General features: G+C 38.3%; 1 protein-coding gene across 1 annotated transcript; it reads right to left on the minus strand.

Annotated features, from left to right (window-relative positions):
* Window positions 1-1,095: 1,095 nt before the first annotated feature.
* On the minus strand, window positions 1,096-14,403 carry ak5l (adenylate kinase 5, like). Its single transcript, XM_036599189.1, has 8 exons — window positions 14,215-14,403; window positions 8,753-8,939; window positions 6,833-7,000; window positions 6,422-6,594; window positions 4,464-4,577; window positions 2,503-2,694; window positions 2,204-2,294; window positions 1,096-1,543 (listed from the first exon to the last, which is right to left on the minus strand). The coding sequence occupies exons 1-8, from the start codon at window positions 14,272-14,274 to the stop codon at window positions 1,533-1,535; spliced, it is 996 nt and encodes a 331-aa protein (XP_036455082.1). The 5' UTR covers window positions 14,275-14,403; the 3' UTR covers window positions 1,096-1,532.
* Window positions 14,404-19,664: the final 5,261 nt, after the last annotated feature.

Consider the following 19,664-nt stretch of genomic DNA (forward strand, 5'->3'; position numbering starts at 1 on the left):
CACGGCTTTGATTCTGAGATTTGGGTAATCTTCCTAAGACTCTCTGAATATCCTGAGGAAAACTTCTTATGCCACTAGCGATAAGCAAGAACTGAAATTACGCACATTCATACAGAGTGTAGGAATTTTCTGCAAAGTGAAAGGCTGCTCTCTAGTGGTGCACTTTAGGAAATGCATGAAGCATTATTTTTTTAAGGCTGGCGTGAGTTTTTGGGCATTTCAAGCAATCTGCACAGTTCTAGGTACATGGAATACAATGTAAATATGATATTCCAATCATTAACCAACTATTTTTCAAGTCGTGCCCACAACCTATATTTTTCTTGTATTCTGTTTTTTCCCTTAGAGGTCTAGTAGCAATGTAGCAAAACCAGTCATAATTCATTTTTTTCCAACCTCTCTTTATCAGTAAATTATTAAACAGGCTGTTTTTTAATGTCCTCTTAAGACTCTTATATGTCAGTGAGCTCTGCTCTGCTTGGTTGCCCTGTACTGTGCCTCATTCAAAAAGTTTGGTTGAATCATTTGTTATAACTTGAACATGAACAGACAGAGCTAAACAGCTATAGGCTGAATAGATATATATAAATGTATTTTTTTTTGTTGACACCACAAAAACAATGAATTCAAAATGAGCTGCTTAGTTTCCATATATTGAATATATGGACTTTGGAGGGTAAATGGTATGTTTTGAAACTTTAACTATGTTCTGATTTTGCAGCAAACTTGTATTTTAAAAAAGAAAATGTATTTTCCCATGATATGGGCCCTTTAACTTTACTAGCTTAAACAAGATGCAAAGTCGGGATGCCTTGCGAATATGCAATTAACTAGACAATCAAGGCATACTTCGTGTTGACATTTCATGTAAGTGATCAATGTCTGTCAGCAAGCATGAATATTAACTGTTTGTCCACTGAACGCAAGTGGCCCAGCTGGACTGAAGACCATTAATGAGAGCATAGCCTCAGGATATTTGTCCATATTATCTTCATTTTGGTGCTTAGTGACATGCTATAGCCTGCGGTCAGACGTACACCATATCCCTAATATAGCAAAGAAAACATGTTTATAAGCCAGAAGATGATTGATTAGTTTTTTTTTTTCACTTACAAGATGACAACTTGAGGAAGTGTGTATTTAAATAGAAACGTCTCTTAAAGGAAACACTCCTCAAATGCACCTCCATATCTGCATTTCCACCCCTGCTAACTTCTGTATAGAAATAACGAGAACATTAACCAGTGCTCAGGGTAACACAGAGGCACAGTTTAAAGCAGCTGAGACTGAAAAAGACAGAAGATACCATCCAAATGCCCGAAAATTCTCACATGGTCATGGCATTTACTGTAGTTACAGATAACAAATGCTGGTCATGCCATAGAATACAGCAAATTGGCTGTAAAGAGAGACAATCTGTATTTTTTCCTCAACCTTCAATTTGGATAAAAGATTCAAATAAAAAAGAACTGATTCACCCTAAACTTCAGAGATAGTTGAAGTAATACACTCATAATCCCTCTGGAAATTCTTCAGCATGGTTCTGCAGGGAAGTATGAAATAAAAATTAAGGGCTTTAATGAATGTATTTACACAAATGGCTACAGCACTGAAGTACTTTAGTATTAAAGTATACTCAAAAGGGAAAATTCAGTTATTAAGATACAAACAAAGTCTTTCAGAGTGTTTTAATGTGAAATGCCCTCTTCTAAAGTACTTTCCAATTGAGAATTGTTCATAGTAGCGGTGAAAGGAACCAGACGTCTGAAGTTCAGTGACACTAAAAGCTACCTAATACTGCGTTATCACATGAAATGGTTATGAATGCTCAGCCTGATGCCTGAGAAATTGTTTTGACATAAGCGTTTGGCCTAAATTGTATTTTTTTACATTGATTCATGGCAGAGAGGTACATGCAAGGCAAAATAGTACCCTAAAACTGGATTTATTTTTCCACTATCGATATTATAATAATGTGTGGATTTACTGGTAGTTTGGGCTATATTTGCATTGTAAATCCATGATCCTTGGTTCCTGTCACCACCACTATAAAAGAAATCCAAGCAGCAAAGCTACTCCATGGTATACTATTTCATATCAAGACACTCTGAACTGACTGATTTACTCAGCAATTTGGAAAAAAATCACTGCAAGTCCCCTTTAAAGCACTGAAGTGCATCATAGATACCACAAAAAGACATACCCTCTTCCTTCATGTCATCTGGAAACAGTCGCTCTTTCACTATGGCATTGATATCTGTGAAAATATCATCTTCCTCTCGATCGGCATCAACCTAGCAAGAAAAAAACTGCTTTGCATTAATCATGATAAGCAATGCTGAATTTCCACAATGGATAAAGACCACCATTATATCTAAACCAACAGCTAAAAGACATTGTTTATGCAAACTAACCAGCCAATATTCAAAAGCTGACATTAGCCATGCTGTGCTTAATAGACTGTGGAAGCCTATGGATCATGACAGAATTGGAAACTCTCACCCTAATGATCAGTCCTTTCTCCTGGTAATACTTGGCAATGAGAGTTATGTTGTGCTTGAAGGTTTCTAGTCTTTTTTCGATGGCGTGAGTGTTATCATCAGGCCGACCCTGCAGTGAGGCACGTTTCTCCAGACGCTGACGGAGCTGCTGATTGGAGCACGCCAGAAGAATCACTAAGTCTGGAGAGCCAATCTGAGAGAAGGACAAGTAGGATTAAACGAATTAAAGTACTACTATAGGCCCAAACAGTGAATCAGTAGTAAAAGATAAAATACAGTTGTATGAAAAAGTTTGGGCAACCCTGGTCAAATGACATGATTTTTGGTATTCTAAGTGAAAAAAAGCACTGAGAACCGATGTAAATATAGGGTTTTTCTGGACATTTCAGTGCACAATTTCTATCTATTTGCTGAGTTAAACATATTGGAAAAAAATAAACATAAAACATATAATGTTCCATAACTTATGCACAGGACACATTTTATGTTAGAGCATGTCTATGAATGAAACATTGAACACCCCTGGTCAAATCCTGCACAGGAAAAAAAATAAACAAATATGGCATTTTAGTGCAACTTTTGCATAGGCCACATTTTTTTTAATTAACAGTAGTTGTGCATTAAAATGTGCATAATAATTTCAGTTACTTTTTAAACCAGACAGTTAAATTTCCTTCCTCAGTATTTTGAGTCATCAAGACATTTTTTGATAAATACTACTGCAAATTATATGAGACAAATAAAAAAAAAACTCTTCAGCACTGTGCAAAAGTCAGAGACCACACTTCATTTATGTATTGTCCAGTCAAAACATCCATTAAGTTATTCATTTTTCAACATGAAGAAAACATATTTAACAGCAAACAACATAGATGTATCTAAATATAACATCATTTTTTTAGCATTTAGTGTGCCCACTCTTTGCCTTTATTACAGCTTACATCCTCTTTGGGAGACTTGCTTTCAGGTTTTCAAAGAAATCTTCAGGAATATTTGTCCACACTCCAGAGTTTAGTCTAAGAAGTTAGTTGTATTTTCTTCTTCTCACAATCCAAGTAATCTCAATGACAAATTCAGACTCATCCTTCCATAAAAGCTTACTCCACATATCAGACATCCAGTTTCAATTTTCTAGGGAAAACTTTCTTCTTCTTTAACCATCTCTTTTTCTCAATAACAGTTTCTTTATAGCTGCACATCCTTTCAGACTCAATGAGTTGTCTTCTCACAGTGGAAGGATGGACAGAAACACCTGTGGATTTTTTCAGATGTGAGGCAAGAGCAGAGCTTGATTTTCTCCTCTCCTTATCTGATGGTGACAGTCTTGGTGGTCTACCTGGTCTTTCACACTTTGTTTGAAGTCACATTTTCTCAGTAGCTTTGACTAATTTTTTGAGCTCCAACTGTGAAAACTCCTGTTTTTTTTTCTCTGATTTCCACTTCTTCAGGCAAGGGGATTATCTTCTATTTAATCACTTCAGAAATATCCCCTAAAAAATGAATAACTTATACTTGGCAGTTTTGACTACAAATAAATGAAGGGTGGTCTCTGACTTTTGCACAGTACTGTAGATGTCTAGCTATTTATCTTTTAAGTTGCACAGAGTTTTGCTGTTGTGTCTTGATGGCTATTGAAGAAGGAAAGCTGAATATTTGGTTTGAAAAGTAACTTAAATCTAAGATTCTGAAATAAAAGTTATTATAGAAAACAAAACAAAAAAAAATTCTCACATACACAGAAACCTGAGAAGGTCAAAACCTACTTTGTTTTTAAAATGCACTGAGCATATTTCAATGAAAGTAAAAACTGTGGGGAGCCATGTAATTCTGTGAGACTCTGTAATATTCTATGATAATGGTTTAATATACAAGAAAAGGTCTCTGAAGGGATAAGTACACTGTGGCCCTCTTATTGCAACGTCTTATTACATTGCTTTATTGAAGTTTTATTGAATTGCTCACTTGTTCTTCAAACGTGAATGCCTGTGATATTTCCCGCGGGAATCCATCCACAATGAAGCCTTTGGCGTCTTGTTTCTTGATGAACTGATGCTTCAGCTCCTCGATAGTTGTCTCCTGGAGAATTTAAATTTTATCTCAGTAAGAGATCAGGGCAAGCATAACAAGATATTAATCACCATCTGTTCTAGTGCACTGTGTTAGAACTATACAAATTTGTGCACATGGTTAACAGATCTGACTTCATTACTTTTTCCAGTAGATAAAAAACACCAACCACTTTACTAAGATATTGAAAACACAAACACCATCACACCTGGGACCACTCAGCTCCTTTTGAAGTAAGCTGGGGGTTTAGACCTGCATGCTCTTTCATGCAGGCTTTTTCAATTATTAACTATGTATCCCAAGCCAATGGATGTAATATTTCTGAGAAGTACTTCAAACAATCTGTGCAGTCAGGTTTTGGAAACACTCACTATGAGCCTTACAGACCTTTATGCTGAAAAAGAAAACACTTTAACCCTTAGAAGTCTAGAGTTGCTTTTGTTTTGCTATATTATTTAAAAATAATTATGCAATTACACACATTCGTATTGAGCTTGAACACTCCTGGTCCAGTTACATTTTGGTGATTTTCTAAGTGAAAGTAAGTTAACACTTAACACATCCTCTACAGGGGAAACACTTAAATACGCCATTCTCCTCCAAATTTACTGCACAGTTCCTATATATTTGCTGAGTGAGCACATTGGAAAATAGTAAAACATGAAACATAAATTGTGCTACAACTTTCATAAAGGCTATACTGTATGATTTCTCTTCCTAATACGTTAAATTCAGCAAATAAACAGTAAGTATGGATTAAAATAGTAGTTTGTTCTCTGTAAAACTTGACTTATTTTCACTTAGGAAATCAACAAAACATGTCATTTGGCCAGGGGTGTCTGTAATCAAACTGTAATTATGCAATTATTTGCATTTGATTAATGTTCTGTATTGGCAGTTTCAAATCTGCACGTGTCGTTTTCTGTTTCTTTTGATGTCAAAAATGCCAAAAACTTGGCAATAATGTAAAGGATATTTTTATTCCAGAAAACATTTTTTTATCAATTCCATGTCATAATACAATATCTGCTCTCCTGTTTATGTAATAAAAGTGTGGTATTGTGAAAGAAAGTCAAAAATGTCCACTCTCGACTGAATTTCTGCTGGTTTCAAGCAGCTGTTTGTGAGTAATTATTAATATTGTAATGTAAGATGCTTTTGTTATTCATGTGCTGTGTCCATGTCTACCACTGTGCAAAATTTACATAACATATGCATGCATACATATTTCCATCTTGTTGGATGCACTGTTCTTTTTTTTCGAAAATGAAAGCTCATTCAGAGCACAGTGCAGATTATTATTCAGATTATTAAGCACTTATTATTGATTTGTTTATTCAAATCATAGAGCAGGGTGTTTACTTGTTCAAAATGGTAGTTAGCGACACGGTTTGAACGAAAATGAAAAATTTTTTAATCTGTCAATCCTTGACTTAGATCATGTTTTTAACATATCAAAATAAACACAACAACAGCATTTAGAAACTGTGTTATTAATGAAACAGAGTAAATAAAACCACACAAATAGCCATTTTTTTGCATTAACTTTAAAGGGTTAAAGATGTTTGCTTGGGTTAGTTGAACCATACAGTGATAATCAACAATGAAAGAATGAGATGTTAATCTGGCTAGTTTTAGTAATGTGATATTATGCTAATCAGAAACACTAGCCTTCATTCATTATTAGCCATATTGACTGAATTATCCATATCATGCATCTCACAAACTGTGTACCTCTTATCTATTTCCTGCATTTCACAAACTGTGTGGTTCATTTGCTCCCAAAACACTTGTAAATGAAGTGTGGGCTGTATAGTGAAAGTGAAATAGTACTGGCACTCACAAAGCCGTACCTGAGGTGCCAGTTCTCCGTTGGCGATGATCTGAGCAATCAGCTCCCACTTCCTATCACTGGGTGCATGGTGCAGCAGCTGGTTCCTCAAAATTTCCCCCACAGATACACATTCGAAATCATAATGAGCCGCGATCTTAGCCGTCTGAGTGCCCTTCCCACTGCCTGGTCCACCTGAGGAGAAAAGATGACAAAAGAAATGAAAACTACAATGAAATGATGGACAGACTGCAATGAAATTCATTAGAATCAATCCATGAATTCAGAAATTAGACCAACTGAAAATATTAACATTGAGACTGAAACTAAGAACCAACAGAACAATAGGCTAACAGACCAAAAGACCCAAAATACCAAGTAGCTAACCCAAGTTTCCTAGAACTACTCAGCAATGTCTACACTGACCACTTACCTATGACGAATATGATGTGAGGCCGTGGTTTGGATGGGTCAAAGACATCATACTCCTGTATAAGTCCAGAAGACTCGGTCATGTCAGAATCACTCTCAATGGAGAACTGAGCCTGAATGGGGGGCAGTCTGTCATAGCGTCTGTAAGGCCCAGGACCAGGACCACTGTCTATGAAACGTGAAAGATGACATGCAGTATGTACACTGTTAATCACTGCCAGGATTTCACAACACAACACTAATTTTTCACAGTAAAACACTGTATTCATCATTTTCTTATGAAATCAACTTATCTCAAGATATATTCTGTAATAACACAGCAAATTACTGTGAGGTTGATGTTGAGCTGTATTGCACAGCATTATGGAATATAACAGCAACTGAGAGTTACAAAGGTGTTAACATTGTAATAAACAATGAAACAATGAAAACAATGATTCAGGTTTTGGTGTTTTAAAGACTTTTAAAGTGTTATACTGGAATTTTGCTGGAACACTGAGGTGTTGACAAAAAGGTTTTTTTTAGTACTGCTAGATAAAAGTTGTTGGTCATGTTTGTTAAAGTTATAAGCAAAATTAAAATGTCTGTGTATTTGCAAAAAAATAAAATTTAAAAAAAATAAATTTTTTAAAACATATTTGAAGATCTGGTAAAAGTAATTTTATATGTAATTTTACAGTAAATTACTGGTTACTAAGTTGCATTACTTTTACAGGTGTTATGTAAAAATATACAGTCCAAGTGACGGTGGAGTCACAGTATACAGTGACTATTTTAATGTTATTTACTGATACCATTGTACAATAAATGACTGTGAAAGTAATGACACTAGTAGCCAGTCATTTACTGTAATTTTACAGTGGAACATGTTACAGGGAAATTGCTATTTGTTCTTATATATTCTTATTAGGGATGCACAATACATCAGTGGCTGATATGTTATAAATGAATGGGAAAATAGAAAATAGATTATTATATTACTATTAATGACTATTAGAATTACAGCCAATAGTTACAACCAACAACCTATGTCACATTCCACTGTAAGATAAGAGCATCTGCTATATTTAGGGGTTCCAATAATTGTCATATCTGATTTAGCTATGTCATAGCTATGCATAATTATTTAATGACGCATAGTTAGAGTTTGTTTCTTACGCTCACTGAACTTCAGGTACGGATTACTCTGAGAAACTATTTTAAATGCTTCACATCATCCTGCCTTTCATGAAAGAGAAGAGCTTCATGTAGTATGCAAACCGTTCATGTAGCATGTCAAAACCTACCCTTCACTCCTCAGTCCATACAGTACATATATGGAAACTAAGCTGCAAAAACAGCCTGTTTTGTGATGTCACAAAAACCAACACATATATCTGCCTATTCAGCCTACAGCAATTTAGCTCCAACTCATGCTGAAGTTATAAGGAGTGTTTCAGCTTGAATTGCATTTTGAATGCGGCACAATATAGAGCAGGCAGGCCAGGCTATTATTTCATATAAATGTGAAATAATTCTTCAGATTGATGGAGAATGTGTTGTACACGGTTTAATATAGCACCCTTTTTGAAAATGGTTCTATATAGCACCAAAAAGGGTTTGTCTACTGTTACAAGCAGAATCCTTTTTGGTGCTATATAGAATATTTTGAAAAAGGTTCTAAATAGAACCATTTACAACACATCCTCCATCAATCTCACGAACGACTGCACCATGCAAAAAAACATTTAACCATGCAAATGGCTCTTTGAGTGTTGATGGTTCTATATACTAAACATATACTAGACTTACTTACTAAAGAACCCTAAAGAACCATCCTTTTTAAGAGTATAGTGTTTTGATACTATTTGAATCGCTCAACAGTTATACAATGCGTTCAACATCTTGATATCATAGTGATTCATTTGTTACTGGGACCTACCCAGTTTACAGGGGGCTTTCTTTCCCTGGGCAGTACTAATAGGAGGTAGTGGTTTCCTGTCAGGCGTGATGAAGGTGTCCCAGGCCACACATTCAGGACCCCCAAGCTCTCGTGTTTTCTGCAAGCAGTTTTCCAGAAAGCTCAAAGGATCCTCGGGCCGGTGGTACATCAAGCCAGTCAACATGCTCTGAAAAAGAGCAGAAAAGCCATAGCTTAGGATACAGTATTAATGCAGCCCCTTCACACTGAAAACCTTCTCTATACACCCACAAAGCACGTTTTAGAGCACTATACTAATACTGGCCTGCCTTTGCTTCGTGGCATGGATTCCAAAAGATATTGGAAACATTCTTTTGAGATTCTGGTCCTTGTTGTCATGATTGCATCTAGCAATTCCTGTAGATTTTTAGGTGCACTTTCATGTAGTGAATCTGTTCTACCACATCTCAAAGATGTTCTGTTCATGAAACCAATTCAAGATGACTTTTGCTTTGTGACATGGTGCATTATTGCATTTCAAGATGAGCAAACTGTGGCCATGAATTGATGCATATGATCAGCAACAATACTCAAAAAGGCTGTGGCATTCAATTGATGACTGATTAACGGGTGTACCAAGAAAACATTCCCCACACCATTACACCACCTCCATCGGCCTAGACTGCTGACGTAAGGCAGGTTGGGTCTATGGATTCATGCTGTTGGTGCCAAATTCTGACCCTACCATCTGTGTGCCTCAGCAAAAATTGAGATTCTTCAGCCCAGGATATGTTTTTCATGTCCAGTTTTGGTGAGCCTCTGCCCACTGCAGCCTCAGATTTCTGTTCTTGGCTGAAAGAAGTGGAATATGATCTGGTTTTCTGCTGTTGTAGCCCATCCACCTCAAGGTTCAATGTGTTGTGCATTCTGATATGCTTTTCTGCTCAAGACAATTGTACAGAGTGGTTACATGAGTTACTGTAGACTTTCTGTCAGTTCAAAAGAGTCTGGTCATTCTCTCTGCTCACTGGATGTTTTTCTTTATTGCACCATTCTGAGTAAACCCTAAAGACTGAGTAGGCCCTAGAGACTGTCATGCCTGGGTAGGGTATGAGACAGCTGTGCCTGCAAATCCCAGGAGATCAGCAGGAGTGTCAGAAATACTCAAACCTGCCTGTCTGGCACCAACAATCATGCCACAGTCAAAATCCAAATCACATTTTTTCCTCATTACCTGAAGCTGCTGGCTTGTAACCTGCATGATTTTATACACTGTACTGATGCCACATGATTGGCTGATTAGATAATTGCATGAATGAGCAGGTGTACAGATGTTCCTGCTAAAGTGCTTGGTGAGTGTATATGTATCATAGGTTGAGGTTTAGTGAAAACATCTAGTTTACTACTGTGTGGCTGGCATCAAATGACATATTTGGTTCTAGCCACATTATCCAATGCATCATGTTGATGTTTATTGGTTAGAGTGAGGTCCTAACACAATTATGTGTAACCTTATTTGCTTCACGACTCAAAGCGAATTGTGAGAGCGAATGGATCTCGCCCACACACACACACATACACACATATACACACACACACACATACAACCCTTTCCCATCCGGTGCCTACGGATTCCTGGACCAGTCTAGATGGACAGGTGAGATGAAAAGAGAGAGAAATGAATAGCACAGTGCAGAAAATGATAATTGCAAATGGCCACTCTATTCAGCCCACACAGTGCAGCCGTGCAGTGGACCGCTCGGCTTGTCCGGGGATGGGAGGACTAAGCCGGCCCTAATCAGTCATTTGCTTCTTCTGATGCTAATATAGACACTGTGCATTTACATGTCAATCCACACAGCGCACAACGCAATAAATAATCAGTTTCTAAATAAGGCAGCTGTGTAGGACAGGTGAGCTGACTGTGCCTTTAATATGCACCAGACATACAGGTTCCCTTTCCCCTCAAAAACAGGTTTCCCAAACGGTTTCCTATACGTTTTTTCTAGCATTTGAACAACACAACAATGTTATGAATGAAGTGTTTGGATTGGAACGATGGAGGATGAAACTACAGCAAGCTGATATACTTCTGTGACGAATACAGTGAGGTTGACATCGACATCAGTTATTGTATTTGAAACAGTGGACTATTCATGTCAAAGTTTTGGGGTGCTATATGTAAAGTGAGCCCTCTAGCTATATAAGTGTACATGAACTGACTTTAATTTAAAAATAGCAGCTTCCTTGTTCAAGTTGTTGCTTCCTCAGGAAATGATTTGAGTAAACAGACTTTAGATTCATAGATTATTTAGATTGAGTAGAGCACTTCAACTTTTCCCAATAGTACACGTCTTACATTAGGTGAGTGAGTAAGTAATGTACAGTCATATGCAAAAGTTTGAATACGCTGGTCAAATTCTGGTACATGTTGATTACCTAAATGAAAATATGTTAATACATCCTCTGTAGAGGACAAACTTAAATATTGCATTTTTTTCCTGCAACTTTTAGTGCACAAATTACTGTTAAAAAATACATTGTCACATTAAGTCACATGCTTTTCTAAGTGCATCATGCATACTGTCAGTATTTAAAGAACACCGAAAAGCTGCACGTTTCATTGTGAATAGAGTAAAATTAGTTCTGGTTAATTTGGTTCAGTACAATGCAATATTGTATTAATAGGTTTTGATAGTATTTTAAATGTAGGACTACTTTTTTTGTCTGTTCCAACTTGTCAAACCTCAGAAAAGTGCTGCCAAATTTCATTTCGCCCTTAAACTCTGATGGCCCATCTGAGGCTCCAGACTTTCATTTCTCACAATCATAAAAGCTTCACAGTTTTGTAGTACTTACTTAATAATTCATAATAGACAATAGACACAATAAGACTTATGGTCATTAACTGAGTAATAAACCCCAGAATTAAAGGCCGAATAATGCATCCATTAGTGTGTTGTCTATCCGCACACTATGCCTACTCAAATTCATTCTCATTCACTCTCTCTCTCTTCTCTTCCCCTCTCTCGCTTTCTTTCAAGGTCCCCAATGCCTGGTCTGTATGTATGATGAGTCAGTTGAAATAAATAGGGAGCTTGTTGCCTTGGCGACAGTCAGTGTGGACTACATGTGCGGAAACTTCAGTCTATACTCTACCGCCGAAAGGGAAATTCTCACATATTTACGTTCCACGCGAAGCACTGGCCTGTCTGGGCATGTGCCTCTTACACACGATGGAGACGATCTGCTGTCTGCTGTTCTCTTGAAAATGACATTCCTTCGGTGAGTGCTGCGTACGGCGCCGGATGAGATTTCCAATCACACGCCTGAATGCATGCATGCTCCACACGTCAATATCATGTTTATCCAAGGTGTTCAGGCTCTGTATTCATTGAAGGTGTTTTGTATGCAGCCGCGTAACACCTCTTGCAGCCTGAGCCCTCCTTGACAGTCTCTGAAGAAAAACTTGCCACTTGCAGACAAACTTGAAGCTCGCTGCCCTGCAATTACAGCATCCCACTTGAGGATCACCATAGAGACAGATTGAAGGATCTAATTTCCTATGTAAATGTCCAGGCTAAAGGGACATAAGCCTGTTTCTTAGTGCCTGCTGGCTCCCCTACCATTAAAAACAGACTTTTTAATGACTTCAAATGATTTCAGTTAGATAGAATCCCCATGAAAATGATCTATAATAATACTATAATATAGCATTCTATAGTGCTTTATCATACTTTTTAAGGGTGGGTTATGTGATGATATGTATTGTTATTGTGAAGAGTTACACCATATTAGGTCACAATATGCCTTTCTGAGCATATCATGAATACTGTCATTACTTAAAGGAGACTGCAGGTTACATTACAGAGTGTAATGAATCATATTTAATTGGATGTAGAACAGTATGGTCTGTGAAATGTTGAATACAATCATTATAATCATTGTTTTTGACAGTATTTTTTTTAAGTGTGGCTCTACTGGTGCTTTTTTATCTGTTCCAACTTCACAAATTTCAGAAAATCTACATACTGTGATGCAAATTGTGTATCATGAAATTGTTCTGAAGTATTGTGATGTTATATTTTTGCCATATGAACTACACCTAATACTTCTGTAATGGTTCATCATTCTTTCACGTCCATAATATCTCTGTAGTATTATCTCACAGTAGTCTATGTACTATCGTGTAATTACTTGCTGTGAGACTGAAGCAATCTGTTGTTTTTTTTCCATAAGTTCTGTTATAGAGAGAAATGGCTTATTCTCTCAAAACATGCGACCTGGGCTATTTATATTAGCCTTTGACTTTAGTATGTGAAAAAGCAGCAAGGTAAAAGAAGTTCATATTCACTAATATACATACATATTAATGCGCACAAACCTGTGGATGTAAAGGGCAACTCCACTGATTTTTCAAAATTGCAGCATGATTAAATGGTTAGGAGGTAAACAAAGTCATTCAGAGTGATTTGGTGTGAAATACTATGTTCTAGTGAAACATACCGAGTGGGAAATGGTCACAGTGGTGGTGATAGGAACCAGACATCCACCTCTTAAAGCTCCCTTCCAGAAACATGAAACGGTTACATTGTCTGATGTCTGACATATTGTTTTGTGGTAGTTTTGTGATAATGTTTTGGTCTAAAACATATTTTAATCAGTTTACTTTAAACCATTCACGGTGGAAGGATACAAGGCAAAATAGTCCCCAGAGAAAAGTGATTCATTCAGATTTTCCACTATTTTACTATCATCAATATTTTCATACAAAACTCAGAAGACGTGTGTAGGTTCACTGGTGGTTTTGGATAGTAAATAAAATGGTTATATTTGTGTTGTAGACATCAGAACCCCTGGTTCCTATCATCACCACTGGAAAGACATGAGACCGTAAGTTTCTCTACAAATGAACTATATTTCACACTAAACCACCCTGAAGGACTCTGTTTACATCTCAACCACTGAATTATGCAGCAATTTTGAAAAATCAATGGAATTCCCCTTTAACATTTATATAGACAGTTCATACAGCTATCAAAGCCAAGACTGATTAATCATTTTCACAGTATTATGAGAACATGATGCAAAAACACTGCGGTCTAGTTCGAGCTGAGTCATTAGAGCTGAGATCTGCTAAGTAAGCTTACAAAAGCAAAGTCAGTCTCTCTCTTCGTCCCAGGAGAGACTCAAAAATCCACTAACCTAGAAAGATGAATTTAGCCTACAACGCACTAGACAAACATCTCTCACTTCTGTTTCACAGAAAGTAAACAGACTAGCTGGCATATCCGTCTTCAGAGACTACACGAGGACTTTGTTTCACACGGACAACTTGTTGCTCAACTCGACACTCGCCTTAAAAGCCATTTTCAGTTTTCAGTCGTGTTAACATCTGAAACAGAACCGAGCCGAGATCTAAACGGTTTAACCCTGTCAAACAACAGTTCGGCTAAGTTTTCCCCTCGGCTATTTAACCGTACCTCAAAAAGGTGAGGGATCTGCCGCCTGGAAAGATATTCCTTGGCGTCGTTGGTGTTCATTTTTCTCTTCTTTTCTTCTTCTCTTCCTTCTTCTTTCACAGGTAGGCTGACTAAATCCGCGTGTGGAAAACGAAGGTCTTGTATGTTGTGATGCTTTGCTCTCTCTGCTGGACTGAGCTTGTGTGTGTGTGTGTGAGAGAGAGAGAGAGAGAGAGAGAGAGAGAGAGTGAGAGAGGAAGAGAGTGTGTGTGTTTGGGTGTGTATTTACGTCTTTGTGGGGACCAGGTGTTTCAGGATAAAATAAAACATGAACATTTGCAGGGACTGTTTTTTGCTGGTTCCCATGAGGATTTATTTTATTTTTTAAAGTGAGACCATAGTTCAGGTACCGTATATCTAAGCCTAGGACTAGAACAATTATTTACTGAAATACTGTAACATCATGAGGAGAAAGCACTGTACCGTAGTGTAGCATGTTTGTTTGTGAACACGTGTAAACATGCATTTAGCTCTCTGTGGGGACCAGATGGACCAGATGTTCCAGGGTAACAGGAAACATGATGATTTTGAATTTATGGGGATATTTCACTGGTTTCCATGGGGGTGTCTTATATTAAAATTAGAATGTTTCTTTTGGTTCCCAAGGTTAATGTTAGGGTTGAGTTAGATAATAAAACATCAACATTTAGCAATGGGAGATAATAGAAATAAAACCATGTGCGCAGGTGGTACAAGTTTGTGAGTATGTGTGGAGGTCTTTGTGGAGATATGCCAAGATTTTTTTTTCTGGGGACTTTCACCTTTCAAAAATTGCTTTTTGCATATTTACAGTGGTGTCGGTCACAACTGTTCTTTTTGGTTTAAAAGAAAAGAAACTGTTCATGTTTATGTTAGGCTGTTTAGTTCATAAGGAATGTAGCATTTGTTATGCTCTGTTTCAGGAACTCTATTTTTGAAGGGCAGGGCTAGGTGCTGCTGTGTGGTGGTGGTAGCAAGTTTGAAAGCGTTAAATGGGTAACAGAGAGCGAGCTAGAGCAGAGCCAACAATAGAGCAGTGAGCTAGCACAGCACTGAGTTTCCCCTTCATTTTGCACGCCACTGAGTTTTCCCTTTATTTTGAAAGCTGCAATATGGATTATATGGATTTTGTCATCAAAGTTTCTACTGAGAACCACCTGCACTACAATGGTGTCAGAACAGAAGCGGAAAAAAATAAGACGTTGGTCCCAGCGGCGGCATGAGGCTCCGGCAGAGTGACAGGTAGGCCTCGCTGAGAGGGGTGTGGTACAACGGCGAAGGGGGCCGCAGCCAAGGATAAGAAAAAGCTGTGAAAACTCAACTCAGCAGCCTTGAGGAAGTGTTCAGTCTCCCGAAGACGGCGAAAGAAAGCAGCAAGCCGCCATGATGCACAGGCTATCTGGGGGAGGGACTCTCTCAAAGATTCATAGCACGCTGGATGGAAGGGTGCAGCGCCCCTCCCCCACGCGCAGGTTAGCTGAAGAAACAGCCAACCTGCAGCTGTCGACAGGACAATTAGGCATCAAAATGATGTCCGCCACAGCGTCCTTGCCCAATGCCATGACTCAAACATAGCAGTCAGAGCCACTCTTACAGCTCCAGTGCATCTGCCTGAGGTAAGGTGTTGCAATGGTATGAGGAGATGGCCAGCTTAATTGAAGATGTTTGCAGCAGCAACAAGGTTGGGGGAACCAGGTGAAATTAACACAGTTAGCCTTGGTGCTAGAAGGGCCAGCCATGCAGATACTGTTAGACCTCCCCACACACATTACAGTAACTTGGCACAGCCTCATAGCCAGCCTGGGAAAGTGATTTTGTGAGCGCGTGGGGCCCATTCACGTTAAAAAGAAACTCAATCAGAGAGCACGCCAGCACAGAGAGAAGCTGGGTCTGCTAGTCATCAACATAGAAAATATGGTGGGTCTCATCTATTGAGAGTTTGAGAGAGCAGCCTATGATTGCTTGGCTTTGGATGCATTTTTATGCATAGTAAGGCCAATAAGGCTCCAACAACAGTTACAGCTTGCGAAGCCAACTTCCCTGAAGGAGGCTTTACAGTGGACAGAAGAGATAGGGCACAATCTTGGGAGGTTATGCAGGCTACAACCAGGTTCGCCCAGTGGTGCAGGTGGACTGCAGTGACAGCGAGGTGGAGATGATCCTGGCCGGAAGTTTCAGCCAGCAGAGAGACTCCGGGGGTTTTTAATCCGCACCGCCAGTAAGCTGTCCCCCTAAGCTGGTTGTGCAATGCTGCTAGACATTGTTTTACTTCAGGACCACCTTTATCGGGGCCCTCCAGCACAATGCCCCCAAGTCCCAACGCACACTCTCCAGCTGCACAGAGAACTCCTACAGGCTCCCTGGCATCTCCAGAGCACTGTTAACACTCCTCAGCAGCTTCTGAATCCCCTCTATGGCCCTTGGTGACCCAGGATGACACCCCGATGGCCGCAGCAGACAGCCCAGAGGCCAAGCCTGTGGAGATACTAGATAGCCCTGTGGGCTGGTAGCCCTTAAAGAGGAGACATCGGGCTCCTAGACATTTCAAAGACTTGGTCTGGTAGGACTGGTAAGCAGTGGGATTGCTGCTCTTGGACAAATAGGGGAGAATTCTGATTTTGAAGGGGCTAGGTTCTGCTGTGTGGTTGTTATAGCAGGCGTGAAAGGACTAGGTGGCTAGCGGAAAGAGATAGAACAGAGATAACAGTAGAGCAGTGAGCCAGCACGGTGTGAGTTTTCTGTTTGTTTTCCACTGAAATTCAAATAAAGCTGCATTATGCTGTAAATGTAAATATATCGCTGCTGTTGGAAAAAAACCTCTCCATTTGTGACGTTTTTCAGTTTCTGACATTATTAAAAAATGCCTGTTGCTCTTTACACTGTGTGTAAATTTCATGATGAATGGACCAAAAGAAATGGCCCAAAATGACTGGTTCCATTAAGTTACATTAAAAGTAAAGTAGTTTTTTTTTACATTTTCCTGTAAAGTTATCATTTCGGAGATATGTGGTTTTCTTCCGACAACAGCAACACACACACACACACATATATATATATATATATATATATATATATATATATATATATATATATATATGGTTGCTGATGTTGATATCAGAAAAGGTAAAAAAAGGCCAGATTTAATGGCAACAAAGACAGGAATACAAAACAAACTCTGTGTTGTGTGTGTGTGTGTGTGTGTGTGTGTGTTGGCTCCGATAACCTGAGGGTGATGGCTATATTCAACGCTTGCTGTTTTCACTCATGCTGATGAAAAAGAGAGTCATGAACTTGGCTCAGTCTACTCATGAGTAAGCGTGTGAAAACCATACCAGCTGCTCTGGCCAAATGTGATAACAAGTTATTGAACATTTATGAGTTGGGCTGTGGTTATGCAATCCTGTGTCTTTTTTTTTGGAGAAAATAATGAACAGCCATACTAAAAACACTCATTTTATTCATTGAAACTTAAAAAAGGTTATAGAGTGATTTAAAAGAATAATCTATTGATATGTTTTACTGAGCAAAAACGTATGCAAAAACTTTCTTTAAACTTTAATGAAAATCACTGTTCCAGCCTGTGCTAATCAGTTCAGCTGGGAGTATGCCTTCCTTAGTTGTCGTTATTAGTTTGTTTTATTTTTCTTACTTATCTAAGGAATCAGCCTATTGAAACCAGAGAGTTGGATGTCCCATGCCATATGTTAAATACAACACGTCCCATCTGCCAGGAATCAACAGCTTCATATTCAGTGCGTTTTGTAACATTTTTTTTCCACTTGCGTTAAATGTAAACGTATCTGCTTGTAAATTATGAGCGACAGCTGTTGTGGCACTGATCTACATTGTTTTGTGTGACAGCAGTTAGTTCCATTACCCTTAAAATAATCATCAATATGTTAATAATTTTCCATGGCGCTGTTGACTTGGAATTTGAACAAACACGTTCACAGTGCAACGACTGGAAGAAGAACAGTTGAATTGCTCCGTTCCCTCAGACATTAATGTCTACCTCACCTCTCTGTTTCTTGACCCAGCATATCGGTCTAGACCAGTGTTTCCTGCTCTGGTGCTGAAGTGCCCCTGCTATATATTGGAGTGTTTAACTTGCTCTAAATCACCTCTAATAATTAACCTCAAGAAGATGAATGTGTTAGAACATGAGGGTGGAGTTGGACGATATTCATTTTTCAAAATTGGTGGAATTTTTTTTAATATCCTGGTACACAATACTATCATTCGTGTTAGAGAAAATGCTCAATTTAAAAAATATGTAGTCTATAAGGATGTGCATGAGTACTCTTGTTCTCAGTTAACCATTCCAGGGGCCAATATTTATGAAAAAATCTGAAAAGATTATGAAAGTATACAGGCCAGCAATTCAAAGCGCAGTTAAGTTCTAACTGATGTGATAGTTTTGCTCATCTTTTTCAAGGATGTAAGTTAAATTACATCATACTTCACGACTATAAAACATGAACATACTGTATTATTAAAGTTAACCTGAAATTAAAATTGACCTTTTTTACCTTGTAAATTCATGTCCTTGGTCATATTGATTCATGTCCTTGAAGTGTGATCCGTTATATCATATATTTTGAAAGACAAATTATTGCTTTCCTGTAATCTGAAATGTCACTGTGCAAGAAAACATAATATTCATCAATAATAGTTTTCATCTCCCTCTCCCACCCCCCCTAACATCGCCTGAAACGCTCAGCTAGCTCAGAGAGCCTCCCTGATACCCTGTTTGCGGTCAGTACCTAGGCTAACTACTCCAGCTAGCATTAACTAGCAGAGACAAATATACTTCTCTGTTCTCAGCGTTACGTCAACAAACTAATATGTTGGCACATCATTCACTGAGAAGAAAACCGTCTTGTGTGGAAGCTCACAAGTCATCTAAGGCTGTTCTGGTTTGCTCCATTGTTAGCATTAGCTCATTAGCTTATCTGAAGCAGCCTCCATTAGTCAAGACTTATCTTACATGAAAATGTTAGCATTTTAACCCACAGTGACCAAAAGATCTCCCTTAGCTGTGTTTGTTTTCTGCTGTTTTCTGCTAAGTATTCCTTCATGTTACTAAATGCTTTAGCCTGCTATCACTAGTTCACCGGCCCTGTTTGTGTTATAGGTGAGAACTATGATATATTAATGTGCTATAACTCCTTTTTCGTCTTCTTCCATGTGGTTAACGAAATATCTGTTCAATACCTCTTGGGGATACTCAAATATCAAAATTAATCTGAATGCACATCTCTAGTTGTCTACATTGCTATTTTGGCTGTGCAAAACAACTGTGCAAAAACTAGCCAATTGCGTCTCTTTTATGCATTCTATTCATCTCAGATCATCATCATTTCTTGTGTACTTCAGCGCTTTTAGCAAAAATTCCAATATTTGATGTTTGTATCTGAGTCTGACTTGTGAAT

Source organism: Colossoma macropomum, unplaced genomic scaffold (assembly GCF_904425465.1).
Source record: "Colossoma macropomum unplaced genomic scaffold, Colossoma_macropomum, whole genome shotgun sequence".
Classification (NCBI taxonomy): Eukaryota; Metazoa; Chordata; class Actinopteri; order Characiformes; family Serrasalmidae; genus Colossoma; species Colossoma macropomum.